The 23,193-nt window shown below is 31.5% G+C and overlaps 3 protein-coding genes across 5 annotated transcripts in view; all 3 read left to right on the forward strand.

The window, feature by feature from the left end:
• Positions 1-12,470, forward strand: part of LOC100749595 (tyrosine-protein kinase transmembrane receptor Ror) — a 356,505-nt gene extending 344,035 nt beyond the window's left edge. The window contains exons 5-15 of one of the 3 annotated variants that reach the window (XM_012386619.3): positions 5,951-6,041; positions 7,051-7,270; positions 7,349-7,473; positions 7,542-8,089; positions 8,173-8,412; positions 8,518-8,651; positions 8,757-8,973; positions 9,054-9,395; positions 9,469-9,737; positions 9,813-9,985; positions 10,086-10,275. In XM_012386619.3, the coding sequence (XP_012242042.1) occupies positions 5,951-6,041; positions 7,051-7,270; positions 7,349-7,473; positions 7,542-8,089; positions 8,173-8,412; positions 8,518-8,651; positions 8,757-8,973; positions 9,054-9,395; positions 9,469-9,737; positions 9,813-9,985; positions 10,086-10,125 (2,399 nt within the window). In that variant the 3' untranslated portion in view covers positions 10,126-10,275. Of the gene's footprint in view, positions 1-5,950; positions 6,042-6,249; positions 6,584-7,050; positions 7,271-7,348; positions 7,474-7,541; positions 8,090-8,172; positions 8,413-8,517; positions 8,652-8,756; positions 8,974-9,053; positions 9,396-9,468; positions 9,738-9,812 lie in introns of those variants that run through there. The other 2 variants (XM_003490173.4, XM_012386620.3) reach the window with 2 other exon arrangements.
• A 936-nt stretch (positions 12,471-13,406) lies between these two features.
• LOC105680880 lies at positions 13,407-17,327 on the forward strand. Its single transcript, XM_012386634.3, has 6 exons — positions 13,407-13,486; positions 14,482-14,655; positions 15,286-15,524; positions 15,784-16,001; positions 16,204-16,457; positions 17,062-17,327. The coding sequence occupies exons 1-6, from the start codon at positions 13,407-13,409 to the stop codon at positions 17,273-17,275; spliced, it is 1,179 nt and encodes a 392-aa protein (XP_012242057.2). The 3' UTR covers positions 17,276-17,327.
• Positions 17,328-19,045: 1,718 nt separating this feature from the next.
• LOC100747333 lies at positions 19,046-23,176 on the forward strand. Its single transcript, XM_012386630.3, has 7 exons — positions 19,046-19,526; positions 20,053-20,147; positions 20,228-20,404; positions 21,022-21,239; positions 21,713-21,930; positions 22,556-22,806; positions 22,916-23,176. Exons 1-7 carry the CDS (start codon positions 19,314-19,316, stop codon positions 23,133-23,135), a joined length of 1,392 nt encoding a protein of 463 aa, XP_012242053.1. The 5' UTR covers positions 19,046-19,313; the 3' UTR covers positions 23,136-23,176.
• Positions 23,177-23,193: the final 17 nt, after the last annotated feature.

The following is a 23,193-nucleotide window of genomic DNA, read 5'->3' on the forward strand; positions in this document are numbered from 1 at the left end:
TCATTTATTATCACCTTATGAAACGAAGGAAACTTTTCGGACAACCTAATTATGTAATTCGTCAAGTTTACGTATTAAGAACAAAAGACAGAATTTTGCCCATTCGACAATGTGCAAAAGTTTCGAAAATATCAATTTTCTCCAATATCTTCCTTAAGATTATGTTCTAGCTTCGACAAAACAAAGACATTCAAAGATCGTGATTTTCATATAACGATAATATCATGAATATTTTCAAATCGATAGCCATTCATTATGTGACTTGATAATTACTTACTTATTATCAATTACTTACTAATTAATACTTGATAATTACTTTATTATCAAGCTATATTCAACAGCCTAGTAAATGAAAAATAAACGTTTATTTTCGAAAACTATGTTTCCCTAACATTTAAAGCCTAACTTTTATTATCAAGCTATATTCAACAGCCTAGTAAATGAAAAATAAACGTTTATTTTCGAAAACTGTTTCAAGTTTTACTACGAAGCATAAAAGTATAATATATCTGTTATACTATAATTACGGATATTTAAATAAATATATATTATTTATATATAAATTTATCATGCAAATATGTATATACAAGAACAAATATTCCGATGCAAATATTTCGACGATGTCTCCGATAAGTATCGCGATGTGAAGGGAATTCTTATCGATGGAAACGAGTCGCAGCACGCGATCGTACCAACCAAAGTCGAATGCACTATGTTACAGAGATGCAGCAGCGGTTACGTGTCCGACCCACGTATTATGTATCTCGAACAGGAAGTGGAAAAAGATAAGACAACTTGGCGTCATTAATAACTCCTCCCCCGCGTTCCACTCGCATCTGGAGCTTGCTCTTCCTACAACTCCGTGGCCTTCCATTCACCTCGATGTTTATTCCTAAATAATTTCGACGCTTCAACGGTCATTTTAAAATTCGTTCTTTCAACAATATATTTCACGCGCCTCTGCACTTCTCTTACGAGATCCTCTGTTAATTTCTGGGAAATTCTAGTTTTTCTCGGTCGTACAACTTTTAAATAAAACTAACGTAGAACGTCGGAGGAAATGGAAACCTTGGAGGAGATCTTTAAATTCTTTAGAATTTTTAGGCATTTCCAAAAGTGGATTTTTCCTCGTGAAAAGTTTAAGAAGACACGGAGTCTCGTAAGATTTGGGAAAATTTGTATATCAGAAATCTTGTATCACAGATATAAATATTTATCAGACTCCCGTCAGTTAAATCGATTATTCTAAATTTTTAGAAACAAATTTTAATTCGCGTAAATCATTCGCCGTTTCAAAATCGCGAAGTATGTGTCGTTTTACCGTACATTACCACCAGAATGATAAAGAAAACAACGGTTCATCCTAATTACTCTGATCGAGTATCCGATCTGCTCTATAGAACACTCATAGATGAACGCAATTCAGTCAAACGGATGCTTATTGCAAACTCGCAAAACGGCCATTACTCTATTCTAAAACTCCAACAAATCCCCTCTAAATCCATCGAATTACACGCGATTCGCATTCCATCGAGGTTCGCTCCCTCCCTGTACGCACGGCAACCTCTTCAATTTCGATCGAAGAGTGAAAAACAAAAAGCGAGAATTTAAAAAAAAAGACGAGAAACGCGATGGAAACATCGCGATGATGGCCGCGCATTGTCGAAGCCGTGATAAATCGAATGGAGCGCGACCGGAAGCTCGAGTTGCATCGCGTATCAAATTCGCGGCCGGAAATCATACAATGCGGTCCGTGTAATGAAAGATAATTGAAATCAAAACAGAATCAATGCGGGGAGCTACTGTTTGTTACCGTTGCGAAGCTACATAAAAATCCCACTGTACGATCATAAAGCAACCTGCGGCCCGCGATTTCGATTTTTCCTCACTTTTTCTCTGTTTTACTTTTATCCTCTTTTTTTTTTATCTTTTTTATGCACATCCTCGTATCCAGTTCGGCTTTATTACGTTTTCCACCGGTGCACAAATATTTCCACGATGAAAAGGTGGTCGCAATTACGAATGGAATTACGCGGATGCAGCACGCTCCTCTCCTTAAACAGAGAGAATTGTAGGATATTTTAATAAATCTATTTTCCATCCGTTTCGTGTATTTTATTTATCGTGTTTAAAGTTGAATTATTACGTCGTAATTCCCTGAAAGCGGAATTACGTAACGTAGAGTTTTTATTAGCAGGATATTTGACCATTGGGCATTTTAATATGTCTGCGTCGAATTTAACGACGGATATTTTGTTAACATTTTTTACCTCATTGTAATGACAAAATTAAATTCTGTTCTACGTAGCGTGTTTTTCAAATAATGAACGACAATTAAAAGAACGAAAATACCTGGCCAATTTTCGTGTAGTTTTTGCATTTTTGCTGTTGAAATAAAATATGTATTACGTACAGCGTGGTATTGATTTAGACAATGAATCGTGAAATATTTTAATAATTTCCTATTTTCATCGTGTATTTGTCGTTTATTTTACATGTTTCCATTGTACTTTCAATCCGTTCGAGTGGATTCATTTATATTCAGAATATTTTATTTTCTTAAATAATAGGAACATTTGAATACGTCTATTTTCCATTTACATCGTATTTTATTATTACCTTCAAATAATTCGATAATATTCTCGTTGCAACATTTTGAAATAAAATTGTGTAACATTTCGGTCTTCTCTTCTTAAATAATGAACAGAATTTAAATATTGAACGAGAATTTTATGAATATGTAAATGAACCTGTTTGAAAGTTTTAATACCACCTGATATCTACGTTAATCACGACATCGAAATTATATGATTTTTAATTTTGACATGTCGTTAATACAGTACATGGTTTAATATCTATTTTATGAAAATTTAATGAACGTTGAAATGTCAGCAACCTCTTCTCTCGAACAATATTCGTTATATCCTCTCGTTATTTTACACGACGATGATAATCTAAAGTGAAAAGAGCGTAAAGATTATGGATCTACAAGACACTTTATATCGCTTATAAGAAAATAATAAAACACTGCAGAAAAATCTGTAATTCATTACTATGATACGTTTCAAATGTAAAATCAACCATTTTTAATAAGTAAATACTTCTTCTATAATTCTTGAATATAATATCAAATAATAAAGTAACTAATAAATATGATACTTTACCTATTAATATGGAATAAATATTTCAAATATTATTAAATATTTCGATTATACAGGGTGGTTGGTAACTGATGGTACAAGCGGAAAGGGGGTGATTCTACGCGAAAAAAGAAGTCGAAAATATAGAATAAAAATTTACAAATTTAAAAATTTAAAAATTTACAAATTTAAAAATTTGAAAATTTGAAAATTTAAAAATTTGAAAATTTAAAAATTTAAAAATTTGAAAATTTAAAAATTTGAAAATTTGAAAATTTGAAAATTTGAAAATTTGGAAATTTGAAAATTTGAAAATTTAAAAATTTTTAAAATTAAAAAGTAACGTCAATCGAGACAACAATCTACAGTGAGATCCGTTATAACGAGACGTGATAAAGTGCACGCGTACCGAGCGAAAATTCAAAGTCGATTTTCTCGAAAAGAAAGCCTCAAACGAAAAATTTTTATTCTATATTTTCGACTTCTTTTTTCGCGTAGAAACACCCCCTTTCCGCTTGTACCACCAATTACCAAACACGCTGTATATATGGAAATAATATATGCGATTCGATAGAATAGAAGCAATTTTCAGTCGAAACCCGATATATTCTCGCGATTACACCACAAAATTTCGCCACATTAAACGATGAACAGAATCGAGAATCTTTCCGAGTACGAAAAGTAATTTCGCTTGGTAATCGTTGGTAGTTTGTTATACGTAAATCGGTCCTGAGGGAGAGACACCCTCTGTGTTTGTTCGCAAGGTTCTCTGGGCTGGTGCAAGGTAAATAATATCGGAAATCTGAATCTACCCTCCAACGAGGCAGGAGGACCTCTCTCCACTAGCTTGTTGTGGACATTTCGAAAAGTTTTCCGGCGACGTTGTTTGAACGCTACTCATTAAGCAAAATCATCGATTTCACGATAAAAGGAAGACGAATTCGATTTAATCGTACTTGTAGAGAAGAAAAGAGAAGAAAGGAGCTGAAGTTCCTGTTCATCTGTAGTAATGGGAGAGAGTTTTTCGATGGATCTCTCGTTCTTGAAATTTGATCCGGTATATCGTTCATTTTCTGCTTGACCATGCGCTTAAATATTATTGGAATAACATTATTTTATTATTACAATTGTAACAGTGAAAATGCAAATTTCCATCTTTAAACATCTTTCACTGAAAACCAACTTTTCCGATCGTTCTAATGTAGTAAGAAAATTGGCGTTTATAATAATCGTGTGGGACTATTTTTCACTTTGTTATTCGTTTGTTTCGTATTAATTTGAAAGGATAAGTTATCGTTAAATGCGGATTAACAAAGAGGAGACGCGCAACAATTTTGTGCCAATTAAAATATCAACAATTTAATTGCAACAAAACTTAATGATCACGAAAGTAACTTAAAAAGCGTTCTATAGTCATAAAGGCAAAAACAGGGAACCGAAAACAGAAGGAAACGAAAGAACAGCTGGAGCTAGGAAATTACAACGCGAAACAACGGTACTATACCATACGCCGCATTTAATTTCTCTAGGAATCACAGAGTTCATCCCTTTTCTCGAAATGCAAGGACGAGGTTGAAACTACCGTTACTTTTCCTCTTTTTCCTTGGAGAAAGAGGAACAAAGAAAGGGAAAGCAATGGGAAAAATAAAACAGACAACCGTACACACCGGGTGAAAAAAAAAGAAAAAAAAAGAAGAGAGAAAAGGGACAAGGAAAAAAACGCAAAAAATGAGACAGAGAGATCGAAAAATTCGACGGCAGGAAATTTTTAGCGAGTGCAGCGTACACCCTTTTCATCGTGTCCCAACTCTTTTAGAATTATAGCGGTACAAAGGCACGAGCATTGGCGGAGGAGGATGAATAAACCGTAGCTGCAAATGCAGGCTCGCGCGAACCCGGAGATTTTCAAAAGGACCACGCGACGTGCCAGACATACAAAGAGAACAGCAGTCCATCCTTCTTTCGTCAGAAGAACACCTTGAACGTTGCACCAGAAAAATTTCAGTTGGTCCGCTGGTATCATATTTTTATCGGGCTGACGTCTATACCACCCCACCCGTAGGCATATGGAACAAAGCTCCTGGTCAGGATTAATGTTGAAGAGAAAAATGAAGTATAGAAGACACACACGTAAACACAAGAGAGAAGGATTGATTGTGTTCAAAGAAGATGACCTTGAGTCACGATGGAAAAACGTACGATAATAAACGAAGATATTAGCACAGATGCGATTTTTCTGTACAATTTTTAAATTTTCAAGTTTTTTAGAGATAACTTTCGAACCTTTCAAGTATGTTATTATTTATTATCATTAAACGACTTTACCGTAAGAATTAATGATGAAAAAATATATAATGAACTGTTTCTACCGAAACATAAAATTACTCTAATTAAAAGCTAACTGTAGAATCAATACAAGAATTGAACTGTTTTGGAAATAAATAATTTTTGTTGAATAAATAATATAGAATTACTCGTCACTGTATGTGATATAAGTTTTTGAAAGATTTAGGAAATGGGGAACAATATTATGAATAATTATACAAATGCATTATGAAGGAAAAAAGAGGCATTGGCATTGTAATAAAATATGAACAATTTTTAAACTGTTATTTAAAGAAATGATATACGTGACATAAATGAATAAAAATATTTAATAAACATATCAAATGTTGTAAAGTATTTAGAGAACAATATGAAACTATATGAAATATTTATAAAACTCCGTGAGATATAAATTAAATTTTTAAGTGTATTAATGCGTTTCATAGGAAATATGTTTTTAATTTAAATAATAATTTATTTTACAGTTCCTGTACATCCCGACCATGCCATTAGTCAAACATCGGACGATGATAGATTTTCACCGGACATGATTGGTGGTGGCGATTTTATTGAAGGGTAAATATTAAATTTACGTAACACTTATTTATTATACAGTATGATGCCTTTCAGTAAATATCATTTTAGATTAATAAATGATAAACGATACTGTTTTTAAATTTATATTTGATAATTAATGATATCGACTATTATACGAAAAAGAAAGGTATTTTAGAATGTTTATATACTTTTAAAGAAATCTCTAATGTTTAAGAGAAATTTTAAGTTAAATACTTTAAATTTGAAAAATGTCAAATAATCATTGTTATTGTATCAAACGTATGTTATCATAAATTGTTATCACGTATCTACTTTAAACAGCTACTATTTTTTTTTTAAGTGGTGATTCTTTATTTCACCGCCCAAAAACTGCGATTAGCGTCAGTTTACAAATGGACGCCGGGTGTGGTGTTAAATGACATAAGATTTTTCTGTTAAAATTTTTAAAGATAATTTATAAATATGAAGCTACTCTTGTACCTAGTATTGTTACAAAATACTCGTATTTTTGTACGTGCCATACATAGTGTCAAAAATGTTACAAATGTTACAGAAGCAAGGTGATCATTGTTTGTTTTTTTCAGTGAGGTTATAAAAACTGCCGCGAATTTTGTACGACAGTAAACATACAAGAATGTAACTAATATACGTTAAATAAAGAACCGTAAATATAAATTTGTGTTACTTTGTTTTTATTTTAAAACATTTTATTTCATGAATCAGGACATTCTATCTGTTAATAGTTGTGTTTGTTTTGTGCTTGAAGGTTATGTTTTGGAGAAAATAATCATGTATCTTTCTAAAAATCATGACATAAAATGTTCACGCAATGAAATAACAAATTGATATTTTTACTTTGCACAGCAAATGAATCTGTATATGCTTCTATTATGATAGAAATATATCATTCTCTAAAATAATAAAGCAAAACGTTTTGTACTTTTAACCTACCAAATTTACTCTATAAATTTCTATATTATTCAATGAATATATTGAAATAAACGCTTTTTTTTTGTATTATTAACAGCATTGGACCTGGAGATGGATTAGATCTCTCAGGAACTGGAATGTCAACTCCTCACATCTCTCATTTGGCATCAACAAATCCATTTAGTATATTATCACCAAGTCCACAACCAACTAGTTCTCAATCTAGTACTATCGACGTTCATACAATCGGCGGCCTTAGAAACGTCAATATGCAGTTATCTCCTGGGAGAAAAGACAATCATGAAGGAAAATGCGAGGTACGTAAGCAATCGTAAAGTCTTAAATTGGTCATTAAGTTATAAATCCTGTATTAAAGTTTTAATTCATTCTTTTAGGTGTATGTAGGGAAAACATGTGCACAATTTTTAGGAAATCAATCTGTTTATATTCCGTATCCAATGACCCAAGAGCTGCTTGATGATAAGCTAATGAAAGCTTTTGGTGTTATTAAATACTCAAAGTAAGTGAATTGTATATGATTGTGATTTCATCATACTAAAACAAAATAAATTTTTGTTTATGTTTCAGTGAGGTCTCGTCGAATTGCGAAGGTTATGCAAAACCATCATTATGTTACTCTGCATTCCCAATATGTCGTGACCCTGCCAGTATTCTTAAACTTAAAAATTCTGAAGCTAGCGCAAGTTTATTTCATTTTCTGAATTCGAATCAGGGTGATTTGTCAAGAGACGCAGGTGATGGGGATGATGCAGATGATATTACAGGAGTTCATGGTATTCCCAGAAAACGTAGTCCTACATTAGGTCCTGGCTCAGAATTCAATCCATATAAGGATGGGAAAGCTTCCAACAAAAAGATAATAAATCAAAGCTATGGAGAAGCACAGTCATCTAGCAGAAACGAGATCAATCGTAAATTACGCAGGATCTGTCGGCAAGAATGTGAAATGCTAGAAAATGATTTGTGTAAGAAAGAATACGCAATTGCTAAAAGACATCCACTGATTGGACATCAAGTGCCTTTAGTTGATTGTTCTGATTTACCAATGGAAGATAGCCCCGAGGCTCGTGATTGTTTAAGTCTTGGAATTTCCTCAGGAAACAATGTACAGGAAAGTACGTATTAAACTCCTTTAACAGCTCCTTAAATAATAAAGCTACATTATTGTATTGTAAAGCGTTGTTTCATCTTTTTGTAGATGACTACTGTTACTGGGGAAGCGGAAAGTCTTATCGTGGTATTGTGAAGACAAGCATTAGTGGAAGACCATGTATGCAATGGTCGCATGGTGAATTCAATCTCCAGATTTCCGATTATCCCGAATTAGCTGGAAAGCATTCATACTGCCGTAATCCAGGCGATAAAGAATTACAACCGTGGTGTTACGTTTATGTCGATAGTAAGCCGCAAAAAGAATTTTGCAACATACCTAAATGTGGTAAGTGTGATAAGTGTGACAAATGTGATAATTAAATAAACAATCAAAGACATATTACTCAGTAGTATAAAAGTACTGAATACATTATAACTTTTTTCTCCACAGTTGAAAACTTATGGATCTATGCAGTCGTTGGTTTTGTACTAACAGGAGGATTTGTTGTCATATTAGTCTGTTACTGCTGCTGCTATAGAAGCAGAAAATCTAGAAGGCAAATGAATCATTTGCCATCAAATAAGGTAGAATTTTACCTAATTTGGAAACTATATTTTAAATGAATCTGAATGAAAAGTTTCTCTACTAAGAATAACAATACAAATTAATACTTTATTTTTTATTTAAAGATGCTAACCGGTATACAATGTGATAAAAATATATACGACGGAAGACGAAGTACAACGCAACCTATGGAAATGAGTTCTCTTTTAGCTGGTCCTGGTAATACAACTCCAGGAACAGGAACATTAAGTAGCGGTAGTAGTCGAACGTCCAATAATAGAGTACCACAATTTACTACCAATAATGTTGTCCTTTTGCAAGAACTTGGAGAAGGAGCTTTCGGTATGCATGAAATAGAATAATTTTATATTTCCTTTTTATACACACTTTACATAAACTATAATTTTCTGAACGTTTTGTAGGAAAGGTATACAAAGGGGAATTACAAACCGGCAATAAATGTGAGCCGCCAATTTATGTAGCAGTGAAAACGTTAAAAGAGAACGCAAGCCCAAAAACACAAAGCGACTTCAAACGGGAAGTTGATCTGATGACAGACCTAAGGCATCCAAACATTATTTGCCTACTGGGCGTAATATTGAAAGGGGAACCAATGTGTATGTTGTTTGAGTACATGACCCAAGGGGATTTACACGAGTTTCTCATTTGCCATTCACCAAGATCAGACGTCCCATTAAACAATGGAAGCGGAAAAATTTTAGAGCAACCAGAATTTTTACACATTGCTTTACAAATCGCATCCGGTTAGATTAATTTGGAATTTATAGTTTTATTACATATATCTATACAATTTACTAAATCAAGATATCATATTAGGTATGGAATATTTAGCCAGTCATCACTATGTTCATCGAGACTTGGCCGCGAGAAACTGCCTAGTTGGAGACAATTTAACTGTAAAGATTTCCGATTTCGGTTTATCTCGTGATATATATAGTAGCGACTACTATAGAGTTCAATCTAAAAGTTTATTGCCCGTTCGATGGATGCCACCAGAGTCAATCCTTTACGGAAAATTTACGACAGAATCCGACGTATGGAGTTTTGGAGTCGTATTATGGGAAATTTATAGTTATGGCTTACAGGTAATAAAATAATGTTAAATAATAACACTATAGAATTAAAAAATTATACTTAAATGTTGCTTGTTTAATTTACAGCCATATTACGGGTATAATAATCAAGAAGTAATAGACATGATTCGATCACGGCAATTGTTACCATGCCCAGAGGATTGCCCGACAATGATCTACAGCCTAATGATAGAGTGCTGGCACGAGGTAGCCAACCGCAGACCGCAGTTCCCGGAGATTCACCATCGCCTGCACAACTGGTACATAAACCAAACTTACCTGAGTGATTTCTGTAACGAATCTATCACCAGCTATTCCGGAAGCAGTCATAAAAGCACGAATAAAACCAATTCTACGCAGCTATCAGCGCCAATATACAAATGCGATCCAAAGGATATGAACTTCAAAGGGAACACGGAGCAGCCGTTCTGTAACCTGAACGACCACAGCAATGGGATCAAGATGCTGCCGCCGAGCTTTCAGAACGCGAATTCGGTCGAACAGAGGTCAAATTGCGGCTTCAATGAACACGGCACGCCCATGAAGGCTCCCATTTTTCCGAATCAGACGACAAACATCAATTTGAATGATTTCGATGATAAACAGTGTTGTTCACCAAAATTAAGCGGAGCGAAGAAAGTATTGCCTCCAGCACCTCAGCCAATGAACAAGATAAACACTCCTAATGGAACCAGACCAATGCAAAATGGAGCGCAACTAGTTGTCAGGTTACCAGACCCCAGTAAGGTCACTACCGAGACTAGGGTATCGAAGTGAACACGAACGAAGATTGTTCACTTGAACAATTTTTGTATGTATTCATGGTAATCGTTACACAAGGTATATATCTATACCGTTCGTTTCGCAAGTACGATTCGATTTTCGAATCTTCGGATAACGTTCGTTAAACAGGATAGGTAACTCTCTCTTCAATACCTAATCACTGCCACGTTTCCGTATTTATTTCTTCAATTGGAATATACATATTTTATACTGTCGATAAACACGTAAAAAAACATGGTGTACAACCTTAACGAATTTTTTATACATACATACAACGTAACGGAATATACATACGTATAAATATGAATATATGCAGTATAGGATGTAGGCTGTACCGTTTAATATAGTCGCGTTTCCCTTGTATTATTTCGTAGTTACATCTTCAGTTTTATAACATTTTTAATGTATTGAAAATCACGTTAATACGTAATCAAACATATTTACTAATAACATCTTATGCCATTAATTTTGTATAAGTGTACGAGAATCTAATATTCCGTTATATTATAGTCACAATGTTAGTGATACTATTTATGCGACAAAATTTTGTAAGTTAAGCAAGTTCTGTGAGACTTTTTATACTATTAGTTTTATTTATATTTTTGCATACGCGAAACCGTGAATTTCTCGACTGATCTATTGTTACTAGATTGTAATATAAATATAATATCGCGTGTCTGCCAGATGGTATTCACCATCTAATAGGATTCTGAAAACCTATCTCCAGAAATGGCACAATAATCAATTATTGGCTGTACGTTGTAGCAGTAAGTCGATTACGTGAAAAGCACAATCTCATTGTGCGTTTAATAGATTTTTAAAAAAAGTAACTTTATCTGTGAAAATTCGTGAACTATCGGTGATGATTCGTTTAAGAACGAAAAGCAATTCTAATCATATCTGAAGGCGAACAATTATTATGCTCAACCAACCAATCGCGCATCTTTATTATATAGAGCAAAGTGTTTTTCATACTCTTTTTATCATTTCGTAAAATCTTGTATTTTAAATCGTTCGCTCGTTTCACGTAAGAAACCAAGCAAGATCATGTGCTCTTAACTACTGCCAGAATTTAATATTCTTTATAGAGTCTATTCAGTTAAACGATACTCGAGACAAATATGTTGATAATTGCACTGATAGCAAGAACTTACAAAAGCTCAGAAATTTCCGAGAAATTATTGAAAAGTTGTCGACATTATTAACATGTAAATTATACAGGATCATATTATTCATGTATAGAGTGTAGAACTTACGATTATATGGAGCAGGCGTTACAAACTGTATTCATAAACGGTTCGAAACTAGTCTCTAGTGAAACTCGAATAATAATAAAACGAATTAACGCCTGGTTCGTTGCGATATAGCGTGAATTATACAGTTAGAATCGTAAGCAAGCGAATTGTAGGTTATGGAAGTCTAGAGTGAGAGTGTTTAAACAAGATTGTATTATACTTTTTATAATTTTCTATTAGGAGAGGAGAGTCAAAGGGGGATGTTTCGTCAGCCGAGATGAAGCTGTCAAATGTTTAAAATCGATTTAAACGAGATGATTAGAGTAACGATTTAATAATGTATTATGTTAAAACGGAACTCTTTTTCAGAGATGGCGAGCCTACGAATCGGTCTTTGTATTATTATTAATTATTATTATTAATTGTATGGTAATCCTGACGTCCGCATCGAGGGCTCGTTATCCGTTAGATTTAAGTTAATTTATATCAATCGTTTTGAAGAAGGATCATAAATGTAAGATCTTTATATATTTAATCTTTGATCTTTATATATGTATATATATCTATATATATACACATACACACGATCAAGTACGATATACATATATACGATCCATGTTTTTGTATGAAAGCGATATCACTTCATTTTTCCCTCTTGTCACACCTCGATCCCGATCTATTTTCAATCCGCAGCAACATGTTCCCTGAATAAATGTTAAAATATGTACGTATCGTATTTATTGACTTCCCCTTCCTAAACAATTTCAATTCTTTTCTCTTAACTTGAAATAAGTCTTTTGCTTGAAACAGAAGAACAATAAGCCATAAATGACTTATATTATTTACTAAAATGAGCATTATTAACGTACTTAATTGTCAGAAATAGTTACACAATTCGCAAATACTTGGCAGAAAATCCTAAATTTCTAAATAAAATAAATAGCAAATAATGATTTTTCAGATTATTTTCTATTACTTTATAGCATAGATCGATAAATTAGTAATTTCGAAGTATTTTATTGTATCTAAAAAAAGACCACATATTTAAAAGAATTCAAAAAGAAATTACAGTGACACAATTGCAGGTGACTTGACTTAAATTACGACCATTATTGCAAATTTCAGAGATAAAAATCAAAATCAATCAATATTCGTAAAAGCATTATTTTTTAACGTGTATCTTCTCCACGCGTTATCTTAGTAAAAAGATCATAATGTAAAAAGGTCCCCCTTCTACATTATAACAGTAATATTTCGCTGATGGACAGTCGCAGTACATACCGGAAACTAACGAGTTAAAGGATATTCACGATGTGCGTCGCAAAAGCAAACACATCAAAGATGCTTGTAACCCTGTTCATAATAATTCTTCGTTATTGCCCTGTAAAATGTCAAATGGAGAAAAGTATAATTTGGGACAGGAACCAACAAGATTTCGTTCAACTGTACAATGATTCAAGATTCCGCGATTTCCGAAGACAAACGATTTCCACGAGGCAAGATTTACATATGAAAGATATCAATGGAAAAGTTCTGAGAGCTTCTTACTACGAGGTTTTAAACAGATCCCTTATAAGCATATGAATTGCCCGTAAATTCGAGGCGTTGTTCCGCGAGACTCAAAGAATACTTCATCGTTATACTTTAGGAACAGGACTTAGTTATGTTTTATGAGAACGACACGAAGGTGACTGGAATCTGCGGCGATATATGGAACCTGCTCGCATGTCATCTCAACTTCACGTACGTTTTTCATATCACGTATAAATTATTTTTTACGTTAAGAAGGAAGATTTCAGAAGTTTTGTTAACAATTTCTAAAAACTGGTAGACATAGAAAAGGTAACTTGAGATTGTGTTTAAATTAAAAATTCAACTATTCATTGTTTCAGTCAGAATATTTAGTGACTTACAAAACTGATCAAATGTCTTGCTAATATGAATATTTGTATAATAATAACAAGAAAGATTATTAGTGTCATCGGGTTTTTATTTAAGCATGGTCAGGTTTTCTGATATTTCCTCAATATTTTTATTTCACACTGAAGTATAAGTATGAAATGTTTCTTAAATTATTTCATGCAGGGCAAAATAGAATTCACTAATATAGAGTAAAACGGAACGTCTATTATAATGCTTATACTAAGTTAAAAGTGTTTATCTGCACTAAATGTTGTTTGTAATATTATGTTATATTTAATTATACATATAGAATTTACATTTGCAATTTTTACAAAAATACGAATTTTATACCTTTTATCATGGCTTTAAGCGGTCGTTCCATTTTACCTTATCCTATGGCCAAGGAAATATTTCAATATTTCAATATTTCAATACTTCTGGGAACAAAAAGTCTTATTTTCTTATAATCTAAGGTTCAATTAAAACATCCGATTCTCTATTAACAAAATGCAAAATTGAATATTCCATTCTACCCTACTTTCTCAAAGTTGTACATCTACAACATTATTCGGGAATTTCCACAAATAAGTATTAATAGGGAATTTTTAAACATTTTAATTATCGAAATACAAACCATAAAAAGTTAGTATAATATTGCTAGAGAAGTTAATTACTCTTGTATATTTGATGATTATCTATATTATCTTGTGTCAAGTATATCCTAAGTACAGCATTTTGTACGAGTGCTGGATGATTTGGTTTTTAAATTGATAATATAAATTTTTTTAATATTAAAACGAGCATTTAAGGTAAAAAGCATCGAGTTATTGGATTAGGTTGATACCAGTGAAATACGGGGAACATCACTTCGGAGAACACTTGGAAAACGGAAGCTACAGCGGTGTGATGGGGTTGCTCGATCGAAATGAAACGCAAGTGATTTTGCGAACAGGATATTATGCTCTCCGCACGAATCTATTCGACTATACGGTACCCGTTTGGAATACCAAGTAAGAAATCTCTTTTTAAATAAATTTTTAGTTGAAAATTATTTTTATTATTAAAAATTACTGTTGTTATTTCTGTATTTAGAGGTAGTTACCACAATAGTTATTATTTTATTCTTTGGATAAATCTATCACACCGTTCTGAGCCGAAAAACTTTATTGCACTTTCTTACATGGACTAGGGATAAAAACAAAAGAATATCCTAAACCTATCGATTATATTTGGAACTATTTTCTAGTTACTATTTATTGTAACTAGCGCATCTGCATATGGATGGTGAGCACGAACTCACGTTGTCATTTTCAACAATTACATTAAACGATTCTGTTAATCTCTGAATAGATATTTCTTTAAATTATTTGACTTTAAAAAAATTCTATTAATCTCTGAATAATAGATATTTCTTTAAATTATTTGACTTTAAAAAAATAAATAAAGATCAATTACAATTTTTAATGCATACTTAAAATTGTAATGCTATATAGACAACGTAGATATGTGGTCATCTATGATGCAGTGATAGCAATTCAAGATTAAATTTATCATATTTATCATTTACGTTAGTCACATTAGTTTGATAGCATTTGTTAAATAATTTATTACGACTTATTTGACTGGCACACGTTAAACAGGTACCGATTGTATATAAAGCCAAAATACGCATACGACAACAAGTGGCTGTTGAGCATGTTCACACGCGAAACTCTGTGCACTCACATCTTTGTAATCCTGATATTTGCTGTCGCTGGTTACATTTTTCAATATGGATCACGCAAAAATCGCAAAAGAAATAAACAATCAAAGTCAAGGAGTGGATACTTCAATTTCGCCGATCATATCTTTTACACATATTCTATAATGTGCTGTCAAGGTTTCATTATTTCTTATTCTATTATTATTCTCTTAATTTGACAAGAATTTATTAATTTCTATAAATTCTATTATTTTAGCTACTATCCTAATTATTTATCGCGCTATTTCTAAATGAAATAAAATTTACTGGAGTTCAATTATAAAAGTAGAATTATTCTAAATTTGTTTTTCAATATTGTAGATTGATTGTTCTATGAAATAGCTAAAAACAGAAGTTTTATTTTTTAGAAGAATTTCGTTCTGTTTAATATTTTCAGGATATCTTCCGCGAGGTTTTTGCGATCAGAGCAAGATATTATCCACATCGAAATTTTTATTCGCTTGGTTGATGCTGTTGGTTTTCAGCTCTAGTCTCATTTATCGAATGACAAATCGGACTATGACACCACCGTTTGTCGATTTTGATACGTTGTTGAAGCAATCGAAATACAACGTTCTAATTTTCGAAGGATCTACAATCTACGAACTCATGAAGGTATCAGGACAGACTTCAAATGCTCTGTATAAATCCAATTTTTTTATTTCGTTATGCTGTTTGTTAAAAGATTTTCTGTGCTTTTCAAAAGTATTTTAAATAAGAAATAAAAAGGAAAAAAGAGGTGGTTTTCAAAGATATAAATTTCAACAGTTAGTCCCCTATACAGTTATTTAATGTTGACTCGACAATGTACTTTCAGAATGCCATTCATTTGCCAATGTACGAGAGTTACAAATTATCGGAACGTATCTTCTTTGAGAAAAATTTAAGTTTCATATACAAGGAAGTTTGTTTCGACAAAAAATTAATCGCCACTTTGGAGAACGAAAACGAAGCATATTCAAGAAGCAAAGATTTCTGTCCGATCGTACCAGTGGGAAAAAATTATTTTCAAACTTGGATTGGATTTGGTGTACCAAAACATTTTCCGTACAAACGTTCCATCGACACGTCGTAAATATACTTATAACAAATTAGATAATTACCTCTAAAAAATTGTTTAATTTTGAATATCGAAATTTAGAAAATGAAAATATATTATACAGTGGCTTACGAAAGTAATCGAATAATGCTAGAAATTTGTTAACTGTAACACTGTAACATTACACGACAACGTGGTGACTGTATTAATAAAACGTCAGTCGAATTTAAAACTGTACATACGTAGAAATTACATTTATGGAAAGCAAATGCTTAGCAAAAATCACCAAAGTTTATGAACAGTCGATCATTCACTATATTAATAATCTCGAATATTTAACAAGTCCGCAAAATCATTGAATTGTATTACATTACTAATACTAATTTTCTATACTAGTTTTTTACAAAGTGTACGTTTCCAATAAATGTCATGTAATTTCTATGCAAACTCGTTTCAAATTCCACTATTATAATCACGATAATAGTTTTCGATTTTTAAATTCAAAAAGTTTCGTAATAAGTGTTGGAATATACGTATACAAGTGATAAATATCGCGGTTCAAAGTTGAATGGTTTGAAAGGGGACACGTTTTCGTGCTATTTTTCTTACTTTTCTTAATCGAATTATGGTTTTCAGAATAATAAAATTACACGAAGTTGGCCTAATAGATATCTTAAAAGATCGCTGGATGAAATATCGCAGAAATAATATAGCAAAGAGTCCATTCAAAAGAATCGACATAAATCAAGTTTATCTAATTTTTGAGATACTTTTTATTGGTATTGTTCTTTCCCTCATAATACTTTCATTAGAAAATCTAATATTCTTTTGTAGAAAGGAGCTTACGTAATTACTGTTGTAGCTATGATAAATGGTAATAAATGAAATATGATAATATAACATTTTTCACCTTCGTTTCTTTTTTCCTAATTAAAATAAATAACAAACGATATTGAGTAAATATTCACAAAAAGGGAACCACTTCTGATTTTCATAGCTTTTTAATATGTTGTCATGATCATCACCCTGAGTAGTATAAAGGTATAAAGGTCTATTAAAGACTGATCGTCAAAAAAGGTTTATAGAAAAATTATTTTGCATTTTCATAGTAATTTTAAGCTAATCAGAAATGAGTTTCGGTTAAGTCTAGGTTACTTGAGAAGAAAGTCTCGGTCCTTCGCACTTTATTAAATGTAAATAGTGTTGGGGAAATTGCGTACTTTTGTGTACACTTTTTTCGATAATAAAATGAAATTTTGTGAATATTTACCTAATATTGAACAATCTTAATATTGGCTACACTAGATCTACATATGCACACCTAATTCCTAAATGTGACCCACCAACTTGGCGTATTTATCATTTTCAAGTTACCACTAAATACATCCGTCTGAGTTGTCTCTTAACGTCCATATGTAGCGTTTCGTTCTAAATTGCAGAAACTCCAAGTGGAAGTCTCAGTAACAGAAAAGAAGTTCCATTTTATACGATTTCTTTTCCATTGACCTGGCAATGAATAAAATTTCGTATTATAAAGTCGATCTACATTACTAAATGCATTTCTATCACTGACCTAAATCGTAGGTATGTTTTCATGTTACAACGATTTATCAGTATGAAATCATAGCGTTTAGCATCGACTGTGTTGCAGAAACGCGAGATCGTGAGACACGATAACATTTACCAAAGCAAATGTTACAGCAATTTACCGTGACGTTTCGTTAGCAATATTAGCTGGAACTTTTTATTGAAATGGCAGCTTGATATGTGACACGCGATTAATTTTAATCGTTATGTTCAATCTTAACAGCGTAGATAATAACGCGTAATTACGTGGATTATTGGAAAGATTATTTAAATTTGTTGTAGAACTTTAAAATCATGTATAGTAAATGGGAAAACTTGCATGGAAAAAATGAAGATAAACTATCGAATGACTGGAAAAGTAAAAGAATAATTTCTGTAATATTACGTAATATTGAATAGAATATTTTAAAATTTGATAATAAATTTAGTAAAAAAATTTGTTTATCCTTCGAATTTAATTTAACATTTAATCGAAAGTTTCTTTTACTTTTCCTTATTCTAAATTCAATTGAATTGAACAATATCTATAGATAGCTAATTTACAGAAAGCGAAGGATTTATTTACGTAAAATTAAAATTTTACATTTAAACTATAAATTTTTTCATATCTCCTTTCTATTCAATAGATATGAACAAGCTCCTATATCTATTTTATTTATATCCAATTAAAACTTTCAATAAAATATTGCATATCTAATTACTTCACGTGTCACAGCACAATTACGATATAATATCTTTTAATGTGTGTAATGTTATGGAGAAATTCGATTTTTCTGGAAAGGAAAATGCGTCAAAATTATTTTTCTATAGCTCTGTTATTTTTTCCTTCTTACTCTATTCTAATATTAAAAATGAAATTTATACGATATCAACTTGATTATATAGCCAGCTATATAAATGAAAGATAGTTTCAATTATCTAACGATAAATCTCAAATATCTCGAAATAGTATTCTAAATGATTTCTCGTACATCTTGTAGTCTAAATGAATTAGCAGAATAGCTAGAACAAGAATCGAAAAGCAGAATAGATAGAACAAAAGACGACAGAGAGAACTTTTTAAAATGATTAAATTGATTAAAATCGACCTTACGACTAGCCACCAAATGAAAGAACAGAAAATAAATGATTTGATCGATTAGAAGATAATCATATCGCATTAAAACGAAAATATCGAGCAACATCAATATGTATAATGAAACTTCCTGCTAACGATTGTGGTTGAAGCAAACGTCGTTAAAGCAAGAGCAAACTTACCATTGTCGTTCTTCGAGCAAAACAGTCCAAGAAACATTTTCTTCATGAGAAAGATACTGCTACTAGTGATGATTCACGAATTACTTAGACCTGTTCGATCAGTGAACGGTGTGATATGGGACAAGAAACTACAGGATTTTGTACCGATTTTCAGTATCCCAGCTTTCGCAGCTGTAAACAACGAACTGCTGAGCCAAAGTCGAGGAGAGGAAATATACGATTTCCAAGGAAGAATCGTTAGGTTCTCTTATTACGAGGTAAAAATAATGTTTTCCATTTTCTGAAGGAGTATTATAAAGCTGATAATAATCATAATTGTAAAGTTGAAGCTGCTCTTTGCCTTCTGACACATTTTATATAAATTTCTGCTGGAAGATTACAAACAACAATCGAATCATGGAGATCAGAAAGGCATTGTCATTTCACTGAATTCTCTTAACAAATTATACAGAATTATACGATAACAGGATCATTATAAATTTTATTTTAATTCAATTCTATTATACCTGTTGAAGCATAATTTATACCAAATTTATACCAAACGTCAAAATAACATTTTCTTACATATTTATATTTTTATATTATATATTAACATAATATTATATAATATATATTTTATTATGTTAATTTTATTTTGATGTTTGCGCTCCTATTTAAGGATGTCTTTAAATGAATGAAGAATTTCTGTTAAGAACTCATAAAATGTTGAACTTGTTCAACCACAGAGTCGATCATTATTCGAATTACTATCATTTATACCTATATTTTATGATGTTTCTTTAGGAAAAGAACCTTATCAATAGCATAGGTAATGGAACACGAATCACCGGAATTATAGGCGAGATCTGGAATATTTTGTCCGAATATTTAAATTTCACGTAATGCTAAACTCTCTCTCACTCTATTTCTCTTATTTATTAATAAGATTATTTATTATTTTTTAATTCAAACTTTTTAGAATAAAACCGATTCTGACGAACGAGAAGAGTACAGGAGCGTCAGATCCTGATGGCATATTTAGAACTGGTTTATTAAAGTATATTGCAGATAATGAAACAGATGTAATATCGAGGATGGAAGCTCATTCCAAGAGATTGACTATTACCCAGATGACGATGCCTTTATGGAAAGCCGAGTAAGAGTATTTTATAGTAAAAAGAATGATGTTGATGGTAATTATGGATATTATAAACATGAATTATAAAAACAAATTGTACAGATATAAACTTTACTCTCGATCTTTTTTATCCATTAGCAATTCATTGCAAATAAATTCATTTTACTATTTTGAATAAGCATCGAAGAATCATAAAGTATCATCTCATTAAAAAGATAATAAATAAGCCACGCCGTCTGTCTTTTATAGGAAAGTAATTTTAAAATTAATTCAGCGATTATGCATATGCTCTCGCCACCTATATATTTTTCAATGTTTTTAGAATATTGATTGTCACAATATCAGCTATTCTGGTCTTATACGAAGTTTCTTGGATTTTTCATTTATTTTTAAACATAATATATATAATCGTAATATCACCCATTAAAGAAAAGCAATAGACCTAAAAAGGGTATAAGAAAAATAGTATAAAAAAGAATAATGAAATGATACATTAACGTAATGTTAGCCATTAATAGGTAGAAATATTCTGTTAACCATCAAATGATATTAAAACTTAAAACCAGAAAATCAATAAATACCATGCTTTTTCCGTATAATCTTCAAATATGTACAGTATCATAATTTACTTACAGATATCGGCTATATATTGAACGAGAAGTAAGACACGTGCCTACTTGGATGGTGAAATTATTCTCCAAAAGAGTTTGGCAAGCAGTTCTGATAACATACCTTTTATTGAGCATGTGCAGCTATCTTTCTCACAAGGTCGAGACGAAGATCATGCTTAAGAAGTTGCAGACTGGCTTGAACGATCATTTTTTCTATAACTTTGGCATGATCTGTGGACAAAGTAAGAAAAAATACATTAGCGCAAGTTATGGCACATGAAATACAAACTTAATCTGCTTAAAATTCTTCTTTACGAAAATCTTTTTGTGATTACAAACTTTTATTTACACAAGGCACGATTGTTATTACTACCTATACTGTACAATACGCGTTATTAACATAGCAATAACTATTAACAGCTGTAATTAATAATAATTTACATTATCACAATACCAAACCGAAAGAAACGCGAAAAAAGGAAAGTAAAGAAAAGTAAAATTATCTCTTTCGAAACTGAGGTCTTTTTTTAAAAGCTAGATCAATGTACACTTGTGTACAGTTGTGTCTGTGTAAAAATTGAATAGAAAACAATTCATTAATACACAAGCTTTAACTTAACACTTTTTTACCGTCTTAAATCTTTTTTGCATTTATTACTACAGCTTTTTACTAAGCAATTAATTTATTACGAATAAAAGCTCTAATTTTTTACAGGCTTCTTTCCATCTTCTTCGACCAGAAGCTCAAGGATAATAGAATTATGGTTGGGTTTATTTTCTTGTTTGATCAGAACCGCTTTCAGTGCCCTTTTAATAGGCTACATGACGCAAACTACCTTCACACCTCCTTTCAAAGATATAGAATCTCTTTTGGATAATACTTCGTACAAAATTTTAACTTTAAATGGTTCTATACCAAATATTATTATCGAGGTACGAAAACATAATTTTTCCTGAGTCAAGAGCTCATAACAAAAACGATCCTTGCCCATGTTTGTTTTCTTCTAGGAAAACGAAAGAATACGAATTTCTGGCCAATACGTTTTAGTTCTTTTAAACAAAATATTTATCGTATTATATAATTACTGTAAGTTATCTGTAATTAGTTCACAGTAGAACTCTATTTAAGTCATTGAGTTGTGCAACTATGACAAGGATTATTTATATAAAATTGTTTAATTTTTATTGAATAAATCAAGGCGTAAGTCATTCATAAGTTTCTGACCATTATACAGGACGTATAATTATTTGAGAAGTTGAAAAATATAACAGGGGCCGTTTTTGTTATAAGTCTCTCAATTCCAACCACTATAAATCATCAGAAATGTAGGAAAATAAGAAAATAAGTGAGTATATATTAAATATCTTCAGGTATCAGGTGTCTTATTTAGACATGATTTCATGCAAATTTTGAGAACCATATATCATAAAAATAAACAACTCATGAATCGAGTTTCTATATTAGAAATTGTAATTACAATATAAAATGTAATGTAAAGATGTAGATTATTCTTAGCAGTTTTATTTAAATATGATTTTTTTTTTTACTTGAGTTTAGCGAGGAACAACGCCTACATACAAAAAAATTCTTGACATGAAACGATATATTGTTATGAATACAATTGAGGAGATGTATACAAAAATATGTACATCCAATAATCCATACACAATATTCGAAAGTGAAGATTTAAAAAAAGCTAGAGGAATGTACTTCTGTCGATTGAATCCCGTAGGAATTCCTTTATTTTATTCATGGATAGTTCCCGGAATTTCGAAGACTTTTACACATAGAAGGTCTATTGATATCGGGTAAATATTTTAACTTTACATTAATATTTATATATGTATGTTCTTTATAATATTGTACAAGTTTATTTGGTTCACAAAGAAATAGAATAATTTGATTTTTACTATATAGAATGTTGAAATTATATGAAGTTGGCTTTATCAAACTACTGAAACATCGCTGGATAGAGTCAAAGAACGTTGAAAAAGAGTCACTAAATGTGACAGAACCAATTATCTTAGAACAAGTGTATTTAACATTAATGATATTCATCGGTGGGCTTCTAATATCATTCATAATTCTTTTGTTTGAAAATATAATATTTTACTGCAAAATTAAGAAAATATCCTAAGAAAATTGTGAAAATTATTGTAAAAAAATGTAAAAATTAATAAAAATTTAGAGACATA

The sequence above is a fragment of the Bombus impatiens genome, unplaced genomic scaffold (genome assembly GCF_000188095.3).
Source record: "Bombus impatiens unplaced genomic scaffold, BIMP_2.2 scf_0406, whole genome shotgun sequence".
Taxonomy (NCBI): Eukaryota; Metazoa; Arthropoda; class Insecta; order Hymenoptera; family Apidae; genus Bombus; species Bombus impatiens.

Bases quoted from the DNA above. Each gene is read 5' to 3' on its own strand.
- LOC105680880 (XM_012386634.3), top strand. From the start codon at position 13,407: ATGTTTTATGAGAACGACACGAAGGTGACTGGAATCTGCGGCGATATA. The intron at 13,487-14,481 runs GTACGTTTTTCA...TTATTGGATTAG, and splicing joins GCATGTCATCTCAACTTCAC to GTTGATACCAGTGAAATACG. The intron at 15,525-15,783 runs GTTTCATTATTT...TAATATTTTCAG, and splicing joins TTCTATAATGTGCTGTCAAG to GATATCTTCCGCGAGGTTTT.
- LOC100747333 (XM_012386630.3), top strand. From the start codon at position 19,314: ATGAGAAAGATACTGCTACTAGTGATGATTCACGAATTACTTAGACCT. The intron at 21,240-21,712 runs GTAAGAAAAAAT...AATTTTTTACAG, and splicing joins TGGCATGATCTGTGGACAAA to GCTTCTTTCCATCTTCTTCG. The intron at 22,807-22,915 runs GTAAATATTTTA...TTTACTATATAG, and splicing joins AGAAGGTCTATTGATATCGG to AATGTTGAAATTATATGAAG.